Raw genomic sequence first — 18,173 nt, 5'->3', positions numbered from 1 at the left:
TATTAGGCTGCGGCCAGTGAACCCCGGGTTGTTGTGCTATCAGCAGTCCAAGTCCAGCAATCACACCTGGTCCGCTCGGAACAGCACCTGCCAGTATTATCTATCCCCTGGCAGTAATGCCTCTATCCCAGTCTATGTTAATGGAAAACCCAAAGCTACTGCCCGGTTCGGAACTTTCAGTAGCTCCCAAACTGAAAGGTGGCAAAGTGGTTATAATGGGCTAGTGGGAAATGGCCACTCCTTTTATATTTGCGGTACCTCTGCCTATACGTGGCTCCCACATCGGTGGTATGGAAGCTGTTATGTGGGATATCTTGCTCCTCCTCTTCGAGTGCTTCCTAAACTGCCCCCTGGCCGCCCCAGGCATCGGAGGTCTTTGTATGCCACCCCTGAGCCCATTGGTGAGGGAGACGGCTGTCTCAAATGTATCGTAAACTTTCTATGTTTCTCACCAAGTTTGCTAATGAGACCCTGGCCATAGAGAAAAGCCTTAACTCAGAGCTTTACCAGCTCCGATTGCTGGCCCTGCAAAACAGACAGGCCCTGGATTATGTTTTAGCCTCCCAGGGCGGAGTGTGTGCCCTGGTTGGCAGCGAGTGTTGTACTTATGTCCCAGAAAATTCACAGGACATTAACAAACACATTTTGTCAGCCCAACAGGCTCTCAGCCATTGGAAGGCCCAGGAAAGGGAACCCACAATTTTTGATTCCCTCTGGAATTGGTTGCTTAATCTAGGAGGGCTGGGGGAAGGCCTTGTGCGTCTCCTCCTCACAGGTGTGGTCTTGTGCCTGATCACCCTCCTCCTGATCGCGTGTTTCAAGCTGTTACTCTGCAAACTTTGTAACCCCCTGACCCCAGAGATCCCTACATACCCTCTTGTTGAGAGCCCCAGCTCCATAGAACTCAATCACTTCTTGTCTGTAGAGTATGAGAAAACTCGGCCAAAGGTTTGTTGAGTATTCTCAAAGGAGGGAATTGTTGGTGTCATTGGCCCACTCGGGAGGGTAGAAAGCCACTGTGTCTCAATGAAGCCCCCTGTTAAGGCCTCAGTGAACCAAAGTCCTTCCATGTTTGAACTCTCAGTGACCTGACAAGCTGGCTTAAAGAATGGAATGTAAAGTGGCTGACTATCAGCTACAGTGCTGGTACCAAGAGGCACTAATGAGGCCTGTATGCACCTGGCTAAGGGGTCAGGATAACAAATCACAGAAACTAGGATGAGATAGTGGTTTAGAGAAGAGTCACTAACAAGATAGATTAGTAGGTGCCAGAAGTGATTTAACTACTTGGGATAATTGCTTCTGTAACAGTCACAGGGAAAGATGGGAGGGGGGAGAGGGGGCCATGGGGGGGAATAGAAACGGCTCGGCTAAGTTATGTATAAAAAGAGAGAAACTGTTTGCATCAGTGTGCATGATCTGAGACGTGCCTGTCTCCTTGCATCTGTTTGAGATCTCAAATAAACTTAGTCTGCTTCTCCACCTTGGTGTGTTCTTTGGCGTGAAGCACACCGGGCGACGAACACCCCCACTGTTGCTGTCCTCGGGCACCCTGTGTGCCGGCAACAACCCCATCCTCCACCCTACTCCCACCCCATCTCTCCTTCCCCCCTCATCCCTTCAACCCTACCCCCACCCCTCTACCCATCCCCCCACCCCATCTCATCCCTCCTTCTTCCCCCTCATCCCTCCACCCCATCCCTCTTCCTTCCCCCATATCCCTCCACCCCCTACTCCCACTCCTCTACCTCCACCCCATCCCCCACCCTACCCCCACCCCTTTACCCCATCCCCCCACCCCATCTCATCCCTCCTTCTTCCCCCTCATCCCTCCACCCCATCCCTCTTCCTTCCCCCATATCCCTCCACCCCCTACTCCCACTCCTCTACCTCCACCCCATCCCCCACCCTACCCCCACCCCTCTACCCCATCCCCCCACCCCATCTCATCCCTCCTTCTTCCCCCTCATCCCTCCACCCCATCCCTCTTCCTTCCCCCATATCCCTCCACTCCCTACTCCCACCCCTCTACCCCCACCCCTCATCCCTCCACCCCATCCCTCCTCCTTCCTCCCATATCCCTCCACCCCTACTCCCACCCCTCTACCCCCACCCCTCATCCCTCCACCCCATCCCCCACCCTACCCCCACCCCTCTACCCCATCCCCCCACCCCATCTCATCCCTCCTTCTTCCCCCTCATCCCTCCACCCCATCCCTCTTCCTTCCCCCATATCCCTCCACCCCCTACTCCCACTCCTCTACCTCCACCCCATCCCCCACCCTACCCCCACCCCTCTACCCCATCCTCCCACCCCATCTCATCCCTCCTTCTTCCCCCTCATCCCTCCACCCCATCCCTCTTCCTTCCCCCATATCCCTCCACCCCCTACTCCCACTCCTCTACCTCCACCCCATCCCCCACCCTACCCCCACCCCTTTACCCCATCCCCCCACCCCATCTCATCCCTCCTTCTTCCCCCTCATCCCTCCACCCCATCCCTCTTCCTTCCCCCATATCCCTCCACTCCCTACTCCCACCCCTCTACCCCCACCCCTCATCCCTCCACCCCCTCCCTCCTCCTTCCCCCCATATCCCTCCACCCCTACTCCCACCCCTCTACCCCATCCCCCACCCTACCCCCACCCCTCCTCCTTCCCCCTCCCCACTCCGCTATCTCCCGCTTCCCATCCCTCTCCCTGCGCGTCCCCGCTGGCGCGCACGCGGCGAGCGCTGCCTTGCCCGGGGCCGCGCCTCGCAGCCGGGAGCGCGCTCTCGCGAGACTCCCGCGGCCCCCCTCCCCCTGCCGGGAGCGCCCGCCCCTCCCCGCCTGGCTCGCTCCGGTGCGGCCCCGCCTGCGATGCAGCCAGGCCCCGCGCCCTGACTCCCTGCGGCCTCCGCTGCCCCCTCCGCGGCCAGGCCGCAAAGCCCCGGCCTCGCGTAGTGCGGCTCGCCGAGCCCCGCGGGGGGTAGGGCGGCCCCGGGCCGGGCCATGCGGCGGGGCCCCCGCTAGGCTCCGCGGGACAGGAGGGAGGCCCCGGCCCGGCCATGCCGGCCAAGAGGAAGCCGGTGCTGCCGACCCTGACAATCACCCCGACCATCGCCGAGGGCCCGAGCCCGGACGGCTCCTCCGAGTGAGCGCGGGGGGGACCCGGGCCGGGGGGGGGCGGAGAGGGTGCGGGGGGGACCCGGGCCGGGGGGGGCGCGAAGATGGTGCAGGGGGGGGGACCCGGGCCGGGGGGGGCGGAGAGGGTGCGGGGGGGACCCGGGCCGGGGGGGGCGCGAAGATGGTGCAGGGGGGGGACCCGGGCCGGGGGGGGCGGAGAGGGTGCGGGGGGGACCCGGGCCGGGGGGGCGGAGAGGGTGCGGGGGGGACCCGGGCCGGGGGGGCGGAGAGGGACCTGGGCCGGGGGGGGGCGCGAAGATGGTGCAGGGGGGGTACCCGGGCCGGGGGGGGCGGAGAGGGTGCGGGGGGGACCGGGGCCGGGGGGGCGGAGAGTGTGCGGGGGGACCCGGGCCGGGGGGGCGGAGAGGGACCTGGGCCGGGGGGGGCGCGAAGATGGTGCAGGGGGGGGACCCGGGCCGGGGGGGGGCGGAGAGGGTGCAGGGGGGGGACCCGGGCCGGGGGGGGCGGAGAGGGACCCGGGCCGGGGGGGGCGCGAAGATGGTACGGGGGGGGACCCTAGCTGGGGGGGGCGGAGAGGGTGCGGGGGGGGACCCAGGCCGGGGGGGGCGGAGGGGACCCGAGCCGGGAGGGGCGAAGAGGGTGCGGGGGGGACCCGGGCCGGGGGGGGGCGCGAAGAGGGGGCAGGCGGGGGGGCAGGGAAGCCGGGTTGGAGGGGGAGGCCAAAGTAGGGGGCTGGGGAGGGGGAACCTGGTCTGGGGCCAAGGGGAACCCAGGCCTGGGGGGCGTTTGGGGCACGGGAGCCAGGCTGGAGGGGGAGCCCAGAGTGGGGGGCGAGGAGCCTAGAGTTGGGGGATGGGGAAGTGTGGGGGAGCCTAAGGGGGGCTGGGAACTGTGAGTGGGGCTCTGTGGGGCAGGGGGCATGGGAGGAGCTGGGGCAGGAGGTGCCCCCCTCGGAGGGAACAGCAGGGGTGGGGGCAGGAGCTCAAGCAGAAATGGGGCGATGAGAGGGGTCGCCCCGAGGGGGCCAAGGGAAGGGCAGGGAGGTGGGCAGGGGTTAGGATGCCCGAGACAAAGGCGACTGGCCGGGCTTCTCTCACTGGCTGGGGATGTGGGAGTGGGGTGAGAGAGGTGGTGTGGGGGTACAGGGGATGTTGGGGTAGTCATGCTGCGGGGGTGGGTGGACTGGAGAGAGAAAGGGGGCTCAGAGATGATAGGGGCTTTACAGGTACTCCCCATAAACCCCTCGCAAGCTATAAAGAATCACCTGTCCTAAGTGCTTGGAGCTCTGCCCACTTCTTCACCACAATCATTTACCTGTGAATGTAAAGTTAGGAAACAAAGCTGGGGGAATAGGGTGCTATTGCCAGGGAAGAGGGGGTGGGCTCTAGGTGTCAGGGTTGGCAGGTGATTGTAAAAAGCGCCTTCAGAAAAAAAGACGTTTTAGGGTGGTGAATTAAAATTGTGGATTAAAGGGCTGTAATGGATTTCGAAGGGGAAATAGCTCCACACCCTTGGGCCTACCACACTGACAGTCCAGTCTTCTCCTGACCAAAGAGATCCCAACAGGAGCACCAAAAGGCAGATGGTGTCAGAGCATAAATACCCCATTGTGCTTGGATAATAGATAGGCATCATGTTTGGGCAGGATAGTGAGTGGTGTAGTGTTTTAAGCTGGGGGATTTGCATGACTTCATGGAAAGTCCCTCTCATGTTACTTAGTGGGCTGCCTAGCTGTATCCCTGGATTCAGAAAGGGGAGCGGCTGCTGGCACAGCTTGCTCCTCTCCCGGCAGTGAGCAGCACTGCTGCTGGAGCGCCTTTAAGGTTTTAATGATTCCCCCTGGTTTCGCTTAAATGGCTGATTGTGAAAAAAAATAAAAAAAAAATGCATGTCTGTAAGGGATTTGTGCTTCTGGGAAGATGTTGCATCATTTATCTCCAATATGGCAATTCTTATGTCCCTATCAGTAACATTCCAGGGTTCGTGCCTTTCATTTGTTTCTTTCTGCCATATCAAGATTTGAATCTGAATACACATCGCTTTGGAGAAGGTTTTCCTCTTAGCTTCCTTCTCCCTACCGGCAGTGTTGAAGGGGTCCAACATAAACTATATATGGGATTTGTATTACGCTGGGCCTTCTGGCGCTTTGTGTAGCTAGCAAACAGCCAGAGTTCCAGTTTTGCCATCTCCTCTGGAGGAAAGGACGTCAAATTCTCTGTCTTTAGCAGAGACCTAACCGGCTCTAACAGTTTGTCCTGCTCCTCCCTGTTTCTCTTCAGGGCAAACCTGGTAGATCTGCAGAAGAAGCTGGAAGAATTGGAATTGGATGAGCAGCAAAAGAAGAGGCTAGAGGCTTTTCTCACCCAGAAAGCCAAGGTTGGGGAGCTGAAGGATGACGACTTTGAGAGGATCTCCGAGCTGGGAGCTGGCAATGGTGGGGTGGTCACCAAAGTACAGCACAAACCCTCAGGACTCATTATGGCACGAAAGGTAAAAGAGAGGTGGCAAGTGAATTGTCCTTCTTGTGCTTGTGTTGGCCTATCGTGCCACGCAGCAGAGAGGTTGTAATAGCAGATCGCTCTGGTACAAAAGCAGGACTTTGCCCATCCTAACCCTTCTGCTTCCTTAAATGAATTCCATACTGGTAAAGGCTGATTATGAACCCTGGAGACCAAGTTTCCTAGGTATCCTTAGAACAGGCATTGCCCAGGCAGCAGCACTGCTCTTTTCTCTGTGCTTCAACCCTGACCTGGAGCATCCCCTGTTGGGGTGAGAAGAGAGTTTAGTCTCCTTGTCCTTTATGCTGAAACTACAAGCAACGGTGACTCTTGTGATATGGTTACTAGCAAATGGATTTAAGTTTCTCAAACTCTTTATGCATGAGCCACCAGTCATCAGTTGATCCTGACTTTCTGCCGCTGTTGACCTGAGCTGGATTTGACACAGTGGCACAAAGATGAGATTCTTCCATAATTAATTCTCTGAGAAATCCAGTCTTTTGTCCCCTTCTTCAGTATTAGCCTATGGAACACGAGTTGTATTATGTCAAATCCTATGTATTGTTTAGAGCACGGTCATGCTTTATCTTTCCATTAGAGCAGCTCTTAACTCAGCTAAATTGAATGAGGTTTGTGGGAAAGTTGTACAGTTTTCAGGGGCAAAGGGTAGCTAACAAGGAGAGAAAAAGTGTGGCAGAACTTGCAGAAGGAAGTGCAGATGACAGGTGAGTTAAAGTGGTTCCTGTACTGTTTGCCACTTGCTATGAATTAGATCATACTCAGCAACAAAGTCCCAGAGATCCTTGTGCCTTGAGACGTCCTTTCTCAACCTCCAACTTAATATCTTTGTTAATGCTAGACTAGTTCTGTGAGAAGCCTTGTGAGTTTGTCACGAAAACTTACTGTCCCAGACACAATTTGTTCATCCACCTAATGATACCTAATAATGGAAATAAATAATTTACTTGCCTGTCAGAAAAAAGGACTAACCTTCCTTGAGAGAACAGGTAAGATTTCTGTTGGTTGTTCAGATCCACGGTGTGACTTAACTTGAAACTCTGGTCTCTTGTCTTATAGGGATGAATTTTAAAAGCAACAGGTAAAATTCTATGGGTCTGATGAGCCAAAATGTCCCACTGACTGGCTTCCCCTGGAAAGCAATATCTATATAGCCTTCCACAGTAGCATCTAGCTTGGGAGTACTGGAGCTGGAAGGGTGTCAGCAAGATGCTGTGTATGTGAAAACTGATGGAAACCTGTGTTCAGAGCCTGGTTTGAGATTTTGAGCCTTGTCAAACTTCGGGCTGTAAGTTGTTGGTCCAAATCTTCCCTGTCTCCCCATGTAGAATGATAGAAGTCCCAGGAGACTCTGAAGCGTGTAATCTCGATCACTGTTGTTTGAAAGTGACTTGATTTTTCTAGCGGCTACAGCTTCCCTTCCTGCGAGGTATTCCTTGCACATCAATAAACTGGTCCTACGTGGAGCTCAAGGAATAATGCATCTGCTCCTCAACTTTCAAACAACTCTCTCTTAGTGATCAGGTTTTAGTTCTTCCCTGGTTTCTTTGGGATTCAAACACCCTTTATAGTGCCTGTAGAGATGGCTTTTTTTGTGATAAACATTTACTATGTTGGTTGTCGTCTCTGCACCCAGCTTGCTACATTGGTTTTCTGCACTGTACCCTGTATTATCAGCCTGGGGGTGACTAGTGTGCTCCCTTGCATTCTGTGCAGGATGTGAAATTAAGAGTAGTATGGTAACCATAGGGCAAACAGCTCTCACCAGCACATGACAAAGTGGGGCTCTTTCAAACCCCTCTTCTGCTTCTCCCTTCCCTTACTTCCAGGCTACAGCTGTATGTTCTTGTAGCTGCTCCTTGATTCTGTTGTTTGATTTTTCTCTCTTTGCAGCTGATTCATTTAGAAATTAAACCCGCCATTCGTAATCAAATTATCCGAGAGCTGCAGGTCCTGCACGAGTGTAACTCACCGTACATTGTGGGTTTCTATGGAGCATTCTACAGCGATGGAGAGATCAGCATCTGCATGGAGCACATGGTTAGCCTAAACTCCCTCCTTTTAAGCTGCTGCTCTCCAGTGCTATATACTGGGCAGATCCCTCTGGGTTGTAGATGCAAAGGAGTATGTGATGCTAAGAGTTTTTTCTGACAGCAAAGGCTTGTTGCTCAGGGTGTGGGTGGTGGAGCTGGGACATCAGACTCTGTCTAGGAGCTGCAGAGCCCTACTTGGGCGACTAAAATACAGAGAAATAGACTTTCTGGAAAGCGGAAGTGGTGGTTTTGGGGTCCAGCCAAGAGGAAATGTTGCAAACCCTCCACTGAACAGAATTCACTGAACTGCAGTGTGTCTTCCGCTGTATCTGGTGGGGAGGGCGTGTTGTATCCCCTCCACATTGGTGCAGCCAGCGCTGCCTTTGCATTGACAGTAGTGTGTAGGGGAAACAGTGCGGAAAGCCTGTGACATTCATATGTTAAACGATGCCATTAAAATGGCATTTCCTATGATAGCAAAGTTTAATCATGAAGTGCTTAGCAAGAGATAGGCGTATCCTCGGAACACCCATCTGTGGTGATTACCCGAGAGATCTTCCTTAATCTGTGAACAGTCTGATCTAGTGTTACTGACTAGTGAACCCAAATGTGTTACACTGCTCAGTCCTCATAGGTATGTAAATGTGGAGCCTAGAGCTGGGAAACATTTTTTCAGACCATTTATCTTATTTTATTTTCCTGCCAGTGCTCAGTTAATTTCTCTGCTCTGGATTTAGGATGGAGGCTCTCTGGATCAAGTGTTGAAAGAAGCCAAAAGGATTCCTGAGGAGATCTTGGGGAAAGTCAGCATAGCTGTGAGTATCCCTCTCCCAGAGCTCACTCAAAACCCAAAGGGAAGAAGAGAGGCTTCAGGCTTTCAGAACTAGGGTGGCCAGACGTCCTGATTTTATAGGGACAGCCCCAGTATTTGGGGCTTTGTCTTATATAGGTGTCTATTATCTGCCACCCCCATCCGAACTTTTCACACTTGCTATTTGGTCTTATCAGAACTTATTGTCTCTCAGGGTGTACTGGGAGCAAATACCATCTGAGTCTTGACCCTTTGCCGGTCTGTTTCCCAACCCTTCCTGAAATCCATTCTGTACCCCAGGACTCTCTTATTTCCTTGGAGCTGGAGCATAATTTCCTGTTGGTAGATACACCTACTAATTCAAGTTGCAAACCCAGGTTTTCCCTCCACCCCGCATATTGTTATTGTATCATCAACTAGGAGTCAAAAGAATAACCATATGAGCTGGGAAGTTAGTATATTTCAGACTATTTGCTGCAGTCCCAGCTGGGAGGGTAGAAACTGGTGTAGGAGCCTCACGGAAAGCTTCCATCGAGCCAATGAACCAGTGACTTCATATCTAACACTGTGGGATTTTCAATTGTCTGAAAGTTTTATCTCCTTAAGCAGAGTGGATCTAAAGTGCAGCCAACATTTGCTCAGCTGTGTGTCGGTTACTCCCTAAAGTTGAAGCCCTTAGTTGCTACAGGGAGGCTTTACTGATGGTGTTGCAGTATTACAGGATCTTAAGGCTGTGCAGGATATCTCTCTCCAAAGGTAAAGACTTTTCCTTCCCAGCTTTTACCTCTTTCTGTCCTTTGGTTTTCTTCTAGGTTCTGCGAGGTTTGGCCTATCTAAGAGAGAAGCATCAGATCATGCACAGAGGTGAGAGGGGAGAACCTAAAAATAGCTTCTCGTGACAACCAGAGACCTGGATTGCTCTTACCTAGCATTGCACATACATTTTTTATCTCTCTCTTTTCTATTCTCAGACGTGAAACCTTCTAACATCCTGGTCAATTCCCGGGGAGAGATAAAGCTATGTGACTTTGGGGTTAGCGGTCAGCTCATTGACTCCATGGCAAACTCCTTTGTGGGGACTCGATCCTACATGTCTGTAAGCCCCTTTATTCTTGTGCAAACGTTTGGATGTATTCTACAAGGGAGAGGGATTTACCACTCTTGGGAACCAGACAGAGCATTAGCATAGTGTCCAAGATCACTCACAACTCCACCAGGCACTCTTAGCCTGGCCTGTAGTATCCTGCTGTTACGCCCTTCGATGCCGAAACTAGCAACCTAGCCAACCATAGAGGTAGTTGTCATATATGGACAAATCATTGAGGGCTAGATCAAGACCTCACTTCACTTCTGTCTCCAGCCTGATTTATTTTTTAGATGTACAAAGAATACTTAAGTGTACTTACATAAATCTGTGCCTTTTAAAGGAATGCCATCAATCTTAAAACGAGTCCATTTCAAACAAGAGTTAAAAGTAGTCTGAAGTCCTATATGTGTTCCTGAGTTCCCCTGCCAATATTTTGTGGGCTTAGAGTTGCACTGGAACTTCTGACACACGCCTGCGCGCGCAAATGGTAGTATGTTCCATTCGCTTCACACTGGTGCAGATATTCCACACGGTGCAGGGCCATGGGGAATCAGGTCCAAAGTGGTGTCAGGTGCCCCACGCGAACTGGAAAAAGAGAAGTGACAGTCCCCTCAGGTGTTACTTGTAGCAGTAGGTAGAAGAATTTCAGGCAGAGGTGAGATGTCTGAGTTGAAGTTCCTTTAATCATTAGATGCTGTTGGGCGTTCTCTTTCTATCCACACAGTCTGGGGGCAATGTAACTTCTCTATCTGCAATGGAATTGTTGCATATTGACACTTGTGTGTCTGTGAAAACGTGCACAGCTCCCATTCTAGCCAGCTTCCTTTGCTTTCGTCAGTGGGAGATTTACTGACCAGGATAATTACAAAACTCTAAATCTGTGCTGGCACTTCGTCCTTAGCTTGTTTGCCTCAGTGGAGCAGCGTATAGTGTGCATCTCCCCAGCTGGACGGCTAGGAACAAAGACGTGGGTTCTTAGGAGTGCTGTCAGCCTGCACTTGTGTCCTTCTCTCTGAACTTCTTTGTTCCTCTTCAAGTGCAGTTATAGTTAGGACAGAGACTGGAAAACAAAAACAAAAAAACCTCCTCTTCTTTCTCAGTCCCTCAGCTCTGTGTGATTTTTGAGTCATATCTCTATTGGCAGCTGTGACTCTTATTGGTTCTGCAGTGATGTAAGGAGCAGAAAACCCAGCTAGGTTTTCAGATTCTATTTGGGAGTTTGTAGTATTGGGGCAGGGTTTGGTTTTTTTTTGTGTATACTGAGTAAACTAGATCTGAATACACTGAGAAAATAACCCCATGGTGTCAGTTACTCTGCTGGCCATAACAGAACTTAACGAAGAGCTGCACTCAAGTAGCATTTAAGTATCTAAAACCTGCACTACACATTCTGTGGACATGACCTTTCTAGGTAAAAGAAATCCCGTGTTCCCCCCCCCCAATATTTCCTCTGAGCATATTAATGTTTCCTGCTGGTGTCAAGAGTTGCAAGCCCTCAGAGGATTCTCGTTTGGAAACTCACACTGTCTTCTTTATAAACAGCCTGTCCCCACAGCAATTCAGCCTTGAAACAGAAAAAATCCAGTAAGCAAGAGCTGCTTTAGCCTGAAGGTGTGGGGGGCAGGGAGGGAGAGAGATAGTCGTGTCTATTTCATTTAAATGTATAATTAGTGGGGAGTGTTTTATATCCTTCTGTGTGAGGCAGAGTTTCTCCGCAGTAACATGCCATAGCCACAAATTACTTCCAGTCAATGGAGTCTCTTTCATGTAGTGACCTCTCTTCTGTTGAGAAGTACAGTTTGACTGAGGCACATCTGTGATTTTTCATTACAGCCTGAGCGGTTGCAGGGCACTCATTACTCAGTTCAGTCCGACATCTGGAGCATGGGTCTCTCCCTGGTGGAGCTGTCTATCGGAAGGTACCCAATCCCCCCACCAGACTCCAAGGAACTGGAAGCGATATTTGGCCGTCCCATGGTCGATGGGGCAGAGGGAGAACCTCACAGCATCTCACCGCGGCCCAGACCCCCAGGGCGCCCTGTCAGTGGTAGGGGCTGAAATTGACACCTGTCTGCTGGAATGGTTTTTGGTTTATGGGGCTGGGTTAGAAGTATGAAACAAGCCAGGACCATTCATTGGCTTTCATCATTTCTCTGCATATGGACATGGAGTTGAAGCGAGGCAAATACCTAAGGGTTCTAATGGGAACATGTTCTGCAGAAGACTGGCCTATGCCCAAACACTGGAAGCAGAACCAGCACTAACTTGATTCTCTGGTTTTTACAAAATATATGTGTAAAATCAGTCTCCCATAAAGGCAGCGCACACTTGAAGCCAAGATGTTCCAAAATGACTAGTGATTTGGGGTGCTCAACTTGAGACGCTTTGAAAGGAGCCTGATTTTCAGAGGCCTGGTGTTTAGCCCTTTGAAAATCAGGTCCCTTTAAGGAGTGTGAAGGGCCCACAGAATCATTGGAAAATCTTGGCCTAACTGTGCAGAACTTGAGCTGGAAATTTGTCTCTCTAGCAACGTGATATTGCTTTGCTGACTAACTTTGTTGGTGAGAAGCGACAGCCCTGGAGGCAAGTGCTTTTACTCACGGGTCAGGTGCAGCGTTTGTATTGGCAGAGCAAGCTTCCTGCTAGCGTGCCTGAATCCTGGCCTAGGGGTAAGGGCTAGTTCAGTTTCAGCAGCCCATTTGCTCCTTGGTTTCTGATTAAACTGTTCCCCAAGGGGCCAAATACGTGCCAGTTGTGGTGTATTTGGGAGCTGGACTGAGGCCACCAAGTTCATCTCATGTAGGCATCTGAACAGCCATTAGATGGTAATGGTTGAGTGGCTGGATTTGAACTGCTGATCTAAAGGCAAAAGGCTTCTTGGTCCACTTCCAGCCCTCCAAGCTATATGATATTGTGCTTCCCAAATGCTCCCAGCTATTAAATGGATCAGGAATTTGGTAGCAGAGGTTGAAACCATAAAGCTCAAAACGGGCTTTTTTAAAAAAAAAATCCATCTCCATTGTCTTGCTTTTGCTTCCATCAGAATCTGAACTCCACTCTGCAGGTTCTGTTACCTTCGTCCCTGTGCAGTTTCTTACTCTGCCTTTGCCCTCTTAACTACACAGGCCACGGAATGGACAGTCGGCCTGCGATGGCCATCTTCGAACTGCTGGACTATATTGTTAATGAGGTTGGTATTTGAAATCACCTTTCATCTCCTTTCCCCCTGTTTGCTGGAGTCTTTTGGAGTCTCTGGACTCAGAATAAAGTGAAAATCTTCATTTGCTCATCAATTAAAGGGGTAACAAGTACCGGAAGCTTCACTGATATCTCCTTCTCTCCTATTCACTCTATTTGTATTGGGCCCCATTCCGTCTCTCCCATTTGTTCTTCCTGTCTCTTGGTATTAAAGTCTACAACGCGAAGCTGCCTCTAGTTCTGGAATAAGACCCTACAGACAAGGGCTTCTAATATCTTTGAAGGAACTGTGAGAAGAGTCAAAAGGGAAGCCTTGAGGGTTAATGAATATTTGTTCAGTAATCAGCCATTTAGAACAAACTCCTCCATAGACCTGTGAAGGATAAACAGTCCCTCTGCTAGGAGCCAGATCACCCCAGTGTTCTCAGCCTGGGGTGAATGCCTAGTCTCTTTTTGAAAAACCTTAAGGTAAATTACAATCTGGGGTCTTAAAGTGAGCATGTCCCAGTTCGGAGGCAGGACTAGTCTGTGGGAGGAGCAGTTTCCCCTGTATGGTGACATGATGAGTCGTTACCTAACCGCAGTTGTATCTGTTGAGTTAGTTCCATCTGCTGTAGGGTTTCAGGTATGTGGGATTTGCTGTGTCTTACCCGAACACTGATCTAGGATGTTGAACTCCAACCTTTTGGCAGCAGCTAATACTTCGGTGCTTCAATACCAGGCAGCTCTGCTTCCCCTGTGAACCTAGCCAAATGGCAGTGCTTTACCTCGGGTGGGGGGCAAGGCTTTCCTTCAAAGGCCTTGAATGATAGAGCTGGCAGAAGATATGCACTGATGGGAGGCTAGTGGCTGTAAAGGGAAGCAACAGTTCCTCGGTTCTGAGGTTTAAAGGGAAATGCATATGAACAGTCAGGGCTTCGGGCTGCAGCTTTTCAGTGACTGTTCTTCTTCCTGACCCATTGATGCAGAAAACCCTTCTGCTTCTTTTCCCAGCCTCCTCCTAAGCTGCCGAATGGAATTTTCACGCAAGACTTCCAGGAGTTTGTAAATAAATGGTAAGGATCTCTTTCTACAAGTGAACATAAAGGCTATGCCCAGGGCTGGTTCGGCAGCCCTAGAGATTGAAATTTTCCATCCCATAGCAAGGTGGCAGCACATGTTTTCTCATGTACCCCAGCCAATGTGCGTCCACTCTGACCTGGAGGGACCACCCTCAGTCAGACTTTGTGATCCATTCAATCTGTGATCCCTGTGAGCTCCTAGGTGGGCGCTTGTCTTACAAAGACCACCGACCCATTTCATATAGGCTACAAAAATGGCTGTTGGGTAATGGCTTGGAGTTGCTACCAGTGTGGGTTGGTCACTTGAGTCATCCAATCCTCCAGTCTTTCTTTGTATCTATTATAAGACTTTTGGTGGATGCCTAGATAAACTGCAGCCGATGCTGGTTTATTGACAGCCTTCTCCATGATGTGGTATCCTTCCAAACACTCACCCCGAGGAAGCTTGCCTAGAATGTTTTCCAGGAGCATGAGACCTTCTCTCTTAATCTCTTGCCTTCTCCACACTTAGAAGGGATTGTTTTTCTTCAGTTGGACTTGCCTTGTTTGGGCCTTCATGCTCTGATGACATTGCCAGCTCAGCTACCTTTGCTTAAGACTCATGTCCAGAAGAACCTGTAATTAATGTAGACTGTGTACTTGGGAAGGAGGGGTTGGTTGTATTTAGACATTACAGTGCTAATTTTCAACATTAAAGGATGCTGTCAGCCTGCATATTAGTTACACTTAATGAGGCAACATCATGTCTTGTGGGCCTGAACTGAAACCCGCCAGCTTTGCTTTGGCTCATGAATGCACTTCAGTCTCAGATATGGGTTGATCTTTTGCAGCTTTCTAGGCCTAAATTTTCCACAGTGACTAATGACTTTGAATCATAGAATATCAGGGTTGAAAGGGACCTCAGGAAGTCATCTAGTCCAACTCCCTGCTCAAAGCAGGACCAATCCCCAGTTAGATTTTTACCCCGGTTCCCTAAATGGTCCCCTCAAGGATTGAGCTCACAACCCTGGGTTTGGCAGGCCAATGCTCAAACCGCTGAGCTATCCCTCCCCTCAATTTTTGGGTGCCCAACTTGAAACTCCTTGAAGAAGCCTGATTTTCAGAATTGTAGAACAGCAGCTCCATTTCAAAATGAGGTGTCTTTCTGGTGTTTTAAGTTGGGCACCTAAAATGGCTGGTCACTGCTGGAAACGTACACTCTCATCTTTATTTTCAAATGAGGGTGGGAGTGGTTTAGCAGCAACCTCTGCTAGACTCTTCCTTGAGAATCAGGTTTCCCTGAAGTTTTTCTATGATGCTTATCTCCTAAGCCTGCTGCAGGGTTTGGTAAGTGCATGGATACAGTGGTGTGGCATGAGAACCTGGATAGATCTGATATTGAGGTCTGACTGTTCAGGGGAGTCCTGCTCTCCAGGAATCTGCTAGGATAGACTTGAAGGGTGTCCCTCAGTGGTGGGTCCATAAAGCCACTTTTAAAGTTGTGATAGAAGTGACCAGGTCTAGGTCTGCTGAAGGCAGGATTCTCTGGCTTCCAAATAAACCAGACACCAGGCTGGATAGCCCTCCCGGCCAAATAAGCAGCTTTTCACAAGAGGGGTCTGACAGATCTTTCCTGCCTTTTCTTCTGTTCTCAGCTTAATTAAAAATCCAGCAGAACGGGCAGATCTGAAGATGCTGATGGTAAGTGGGGAGCTGCAAGTTGTTTTGTATCGTGGGCGGGGTTTTCCTCCATTCCTTTACCAGAAGCAGATGCTATTGGATTTGGTTTCTTCCTCTTGAGACACTGAACGCTCCAAAGAGACATTAAGGATGAACTGAGTGGGAGGTGAGGGAAAAGCTGCAGGAAAATGCCAGTCAGACTGATGCATTTACAGTCTTCCAGAACCGGGCCCAATACACGTACGTCCTGCAGCCCATCCTGCTAACCAAGCCCAACGCAGGCACCAGGCCTTCCTAACATGGTTCCTCAGAGAAGTCTTTTGGAAGGAAAATAGTAGTTTCTGTCAGAAAAATTTCCATGTCTTCCCAGGCGGTTTGGGAGATCAGTTTTCCCTGTTAAGCTCCAGAGCCTCTCCCCAGCTGTGGACTGGTTTCGTAAACTGCTGTGGACTGGGATATGGGGAGACTGTGCCCCCCCCCACCCCCCAATACCTCTTGGAGCTGCTGCTCTGGGCTTCACCACCTGCCTCCCCCCTCCTCCAGGTGTAATGGCTGGTGGTTCCTTGGAGTGGCAGATCCTTTACATGCCATCTCCCAGTGTGACAGCCTGCGGGGAGCTGTGCTTCCCACAAGTCTGGGATGCAGGCTCCTCAGATCCTGCCCACTCTGGATCAGTTCTGCATCTAAGGCTCTCTGCCCGGGGGGTGGAGTACAGGATTTGCAGCTCTGGAGCTTTGCTGAGCCAGTTCTGAGACCGCACACCGCTCTGCCTGTGCACCTGGTGCTGCATCCCCCCCATCTCCCCATGCTTGGTGTCCCTCCAAGGCTTGCCAGTTGGGCAGCAGTGGGGATGCATGCGCTTTCTTGTTCACTGGGGCTCTGTCTCCAGTGTCTGCTCATTCTATCCCGTGCAGTACATCAGCCAATTATAGAGCAGTGTGGCTGTCACCCCCTCCCCTACTGATAAACTGGCTGAAAACCAAAAAACCCAGCCCCACAGCTAGTTGGACGTCTATCTAAAAAGCTGGTTTTGTTGGCTGGGGAACAGAACGAGCCGGTCCTCCAGCTCCATCAGAACGGTGCTGGCAGTACAGCATGACTCCAGCAAGAAGCTGTCACTGCAGCACAAGCATCTGTCAGACCAAACCGTTAGCAACATGATGAGTCACTGGGTGATATAGACCCCGTCATTGGGTTAGAACTGCTTTGGGGAGACAGAGCTCCGGGCTTTTATCTAGTATAGCAGCAGCAGCAGACGCCATTACCCTGTGGCAGCCCTTTGTCCTCCCATTCGCGTCCTGTAAAGCACTGCCTGGGAAGCCCTTGTTACATCAGCGCTGGCTCGCAGATGGCAGTATTAGACCTGAGAGGGGCTTGCTGAAGCTAGCCAAGTGCAGCTGCCGTTTCAGGGTATGTAATTGCTCCAGAATCCTGCCACTGCGTGCCACCGTCCCGTGTCTGGTCTGAGTGAGCTTCCTACACTGACTTCGGGAGGCAGGGCCGCCTGCCAAATTGACAGCGCAGCTGCACTGTTTTAATGCGTCTGGAGAAGGCACTCTAAGGGCAGGTCTACACTACGGGGCTAAGTCGACCTAAGTTACGCAACTCCAGCTATGTGAATAACGTAGCTGGAGTCAAGGTAGCTTAGGTCGACTTTTGCAGTGTTTGCACCGCCGGGGTCGACTTACCTTATGCTTGTCGTTCCGGTGGAGTACTGGAGAGATGGGAGAGAGATCGGGGGTCAATGTAGTGGGTCTTCACTAGACCTGCTACATTGACCCCCGGTGGATTGATCGCCGCACGTGAATCCCAGGTAAGTGGAGATAAGCCCTAAGCCAACAGAGAGAGCTCTCCCGTTAGATTAATAACTCTCCCTCCGAGAGGAAGTAGCTACGTCAGCCAGAGAAGCCCTCCCTGGACATAGCGCTGCCTACACGGGGGATGACGGTTGGTGTAACTGTGTGGCTCAGGGGTGTGGACTTTTCACACCCCTGAGCACTGTCGTTATACCGAAGTAAGTATGCAGTGTAGACCGGGCTAGGACTTTGTGTTAGAGAAGTATGGAGTGTCTTGTGAGCTGTGATAGACAAAAGAATGCATGTGCTTTACTCTCTCTTTTCCCCTTTCAGAATCACGCCTTTATCAAACGCTCTGAAGTGGAAGAGGTGGATTTTGCTGGCTGGCTATGTAAAACGCTGCGGTTCAACCAGCCCAGCACCCCCACCCGCACCGCCATGTGACGGCAAAGCAAACTGCCTTGTGTCCACACGTCTGCCTGTCAGTCACCGTTTCCTGCCCTTCAGTAGAAGACAGAACCGCCCTCCTTCCTACCCCGTCCCCTTCCCAAAACGGCAAAGCACCATCATTTTGGGAAATACCCATCATCCAAAAAACGAGCAGAAACGGGCTTGCTTTCTTTGTTTTGTTTTTTCATGGCTGCGTTGAAGCGTGGCTCAGTCTTTGAAGTTTCTGACATTTGGGAAATGTGCTGCTGCTTATGTTGCCTCTTTTGAAACCTGTTCCCTTGGGTTAAAAAAATATGGTGTGTGTGCGGGGGGTAGGGGGAAGATCATGTGCTTTGTATACTTCCTTTTGGTGGGGGCTTGAAAATGGCTAGTGTCAAAAGCTGTAGCACTGGACACAGAGAAACCTGTCAATGCAAAATGGCTAGGGTGAGGGCA

At 51.2% G+C, this 18,173-nt stretch overlaps 1 protein-coding gene across 1 annotated transcript; it reads left to right on the top strand.

Moving 5' to 3' along the window:
• Nucleotides 1-2,882: 2,882 nt before the first annotated feature.
• On the top strand, nucleotides 2,883-17,899 carry MAP2K2 (mitogen-activated protein kinase kinase 2). The gene is made up of 11 exons (XM_050934268.1): nucleotides 2,883-3,134; nucleotides 5,407-5,617; nucleotides 7,537-7,683; nucleotides 8,414-8,491; nucleotides 9,300-9,351; nucleotides 9,459-9,583; nucleotides 11,408-11,621; nucleotides 12,700-12,764; nucleotides 13,766-13,827; nucleotides 15,468-15,513; nucleotides 17,622-17,899. Exons 1-11 carry the CDS (start codon nucleotides 3,049-3,051, stop codon nucleotides 17,730-17,732), a joined length of 1,197 nt encoding a protein of 398 aa, XP_050790225.1. The 5' UTR covers nucleotides 2,883-3,048; the 3' UTR covers nucleotides 17,733-17,899.
• Nucleotides 17,900-18,173: the final 274 nt, after the last annotated feature.

Source organism: Gopherus flavomarginatus, chromosome 24, assembly GCF_025201925.1.
Source record: "Gopherus flavomarginatus isolate rGopFla2 chromosome 24, rGopFla2.mat.asm, whole genome shotgun sequence".
Taxonomy (NCBI): domain Eukaryota; kingdom Metazoa; phylum Chordata; order Testudines; family Testudinidae; genus Gopherus; species Gopherus flavomarginatus.
Note: the sequence above shows the minus strand (reverse complement) of the source record. Positions and strands in the feature narration are given on the sequence as shown.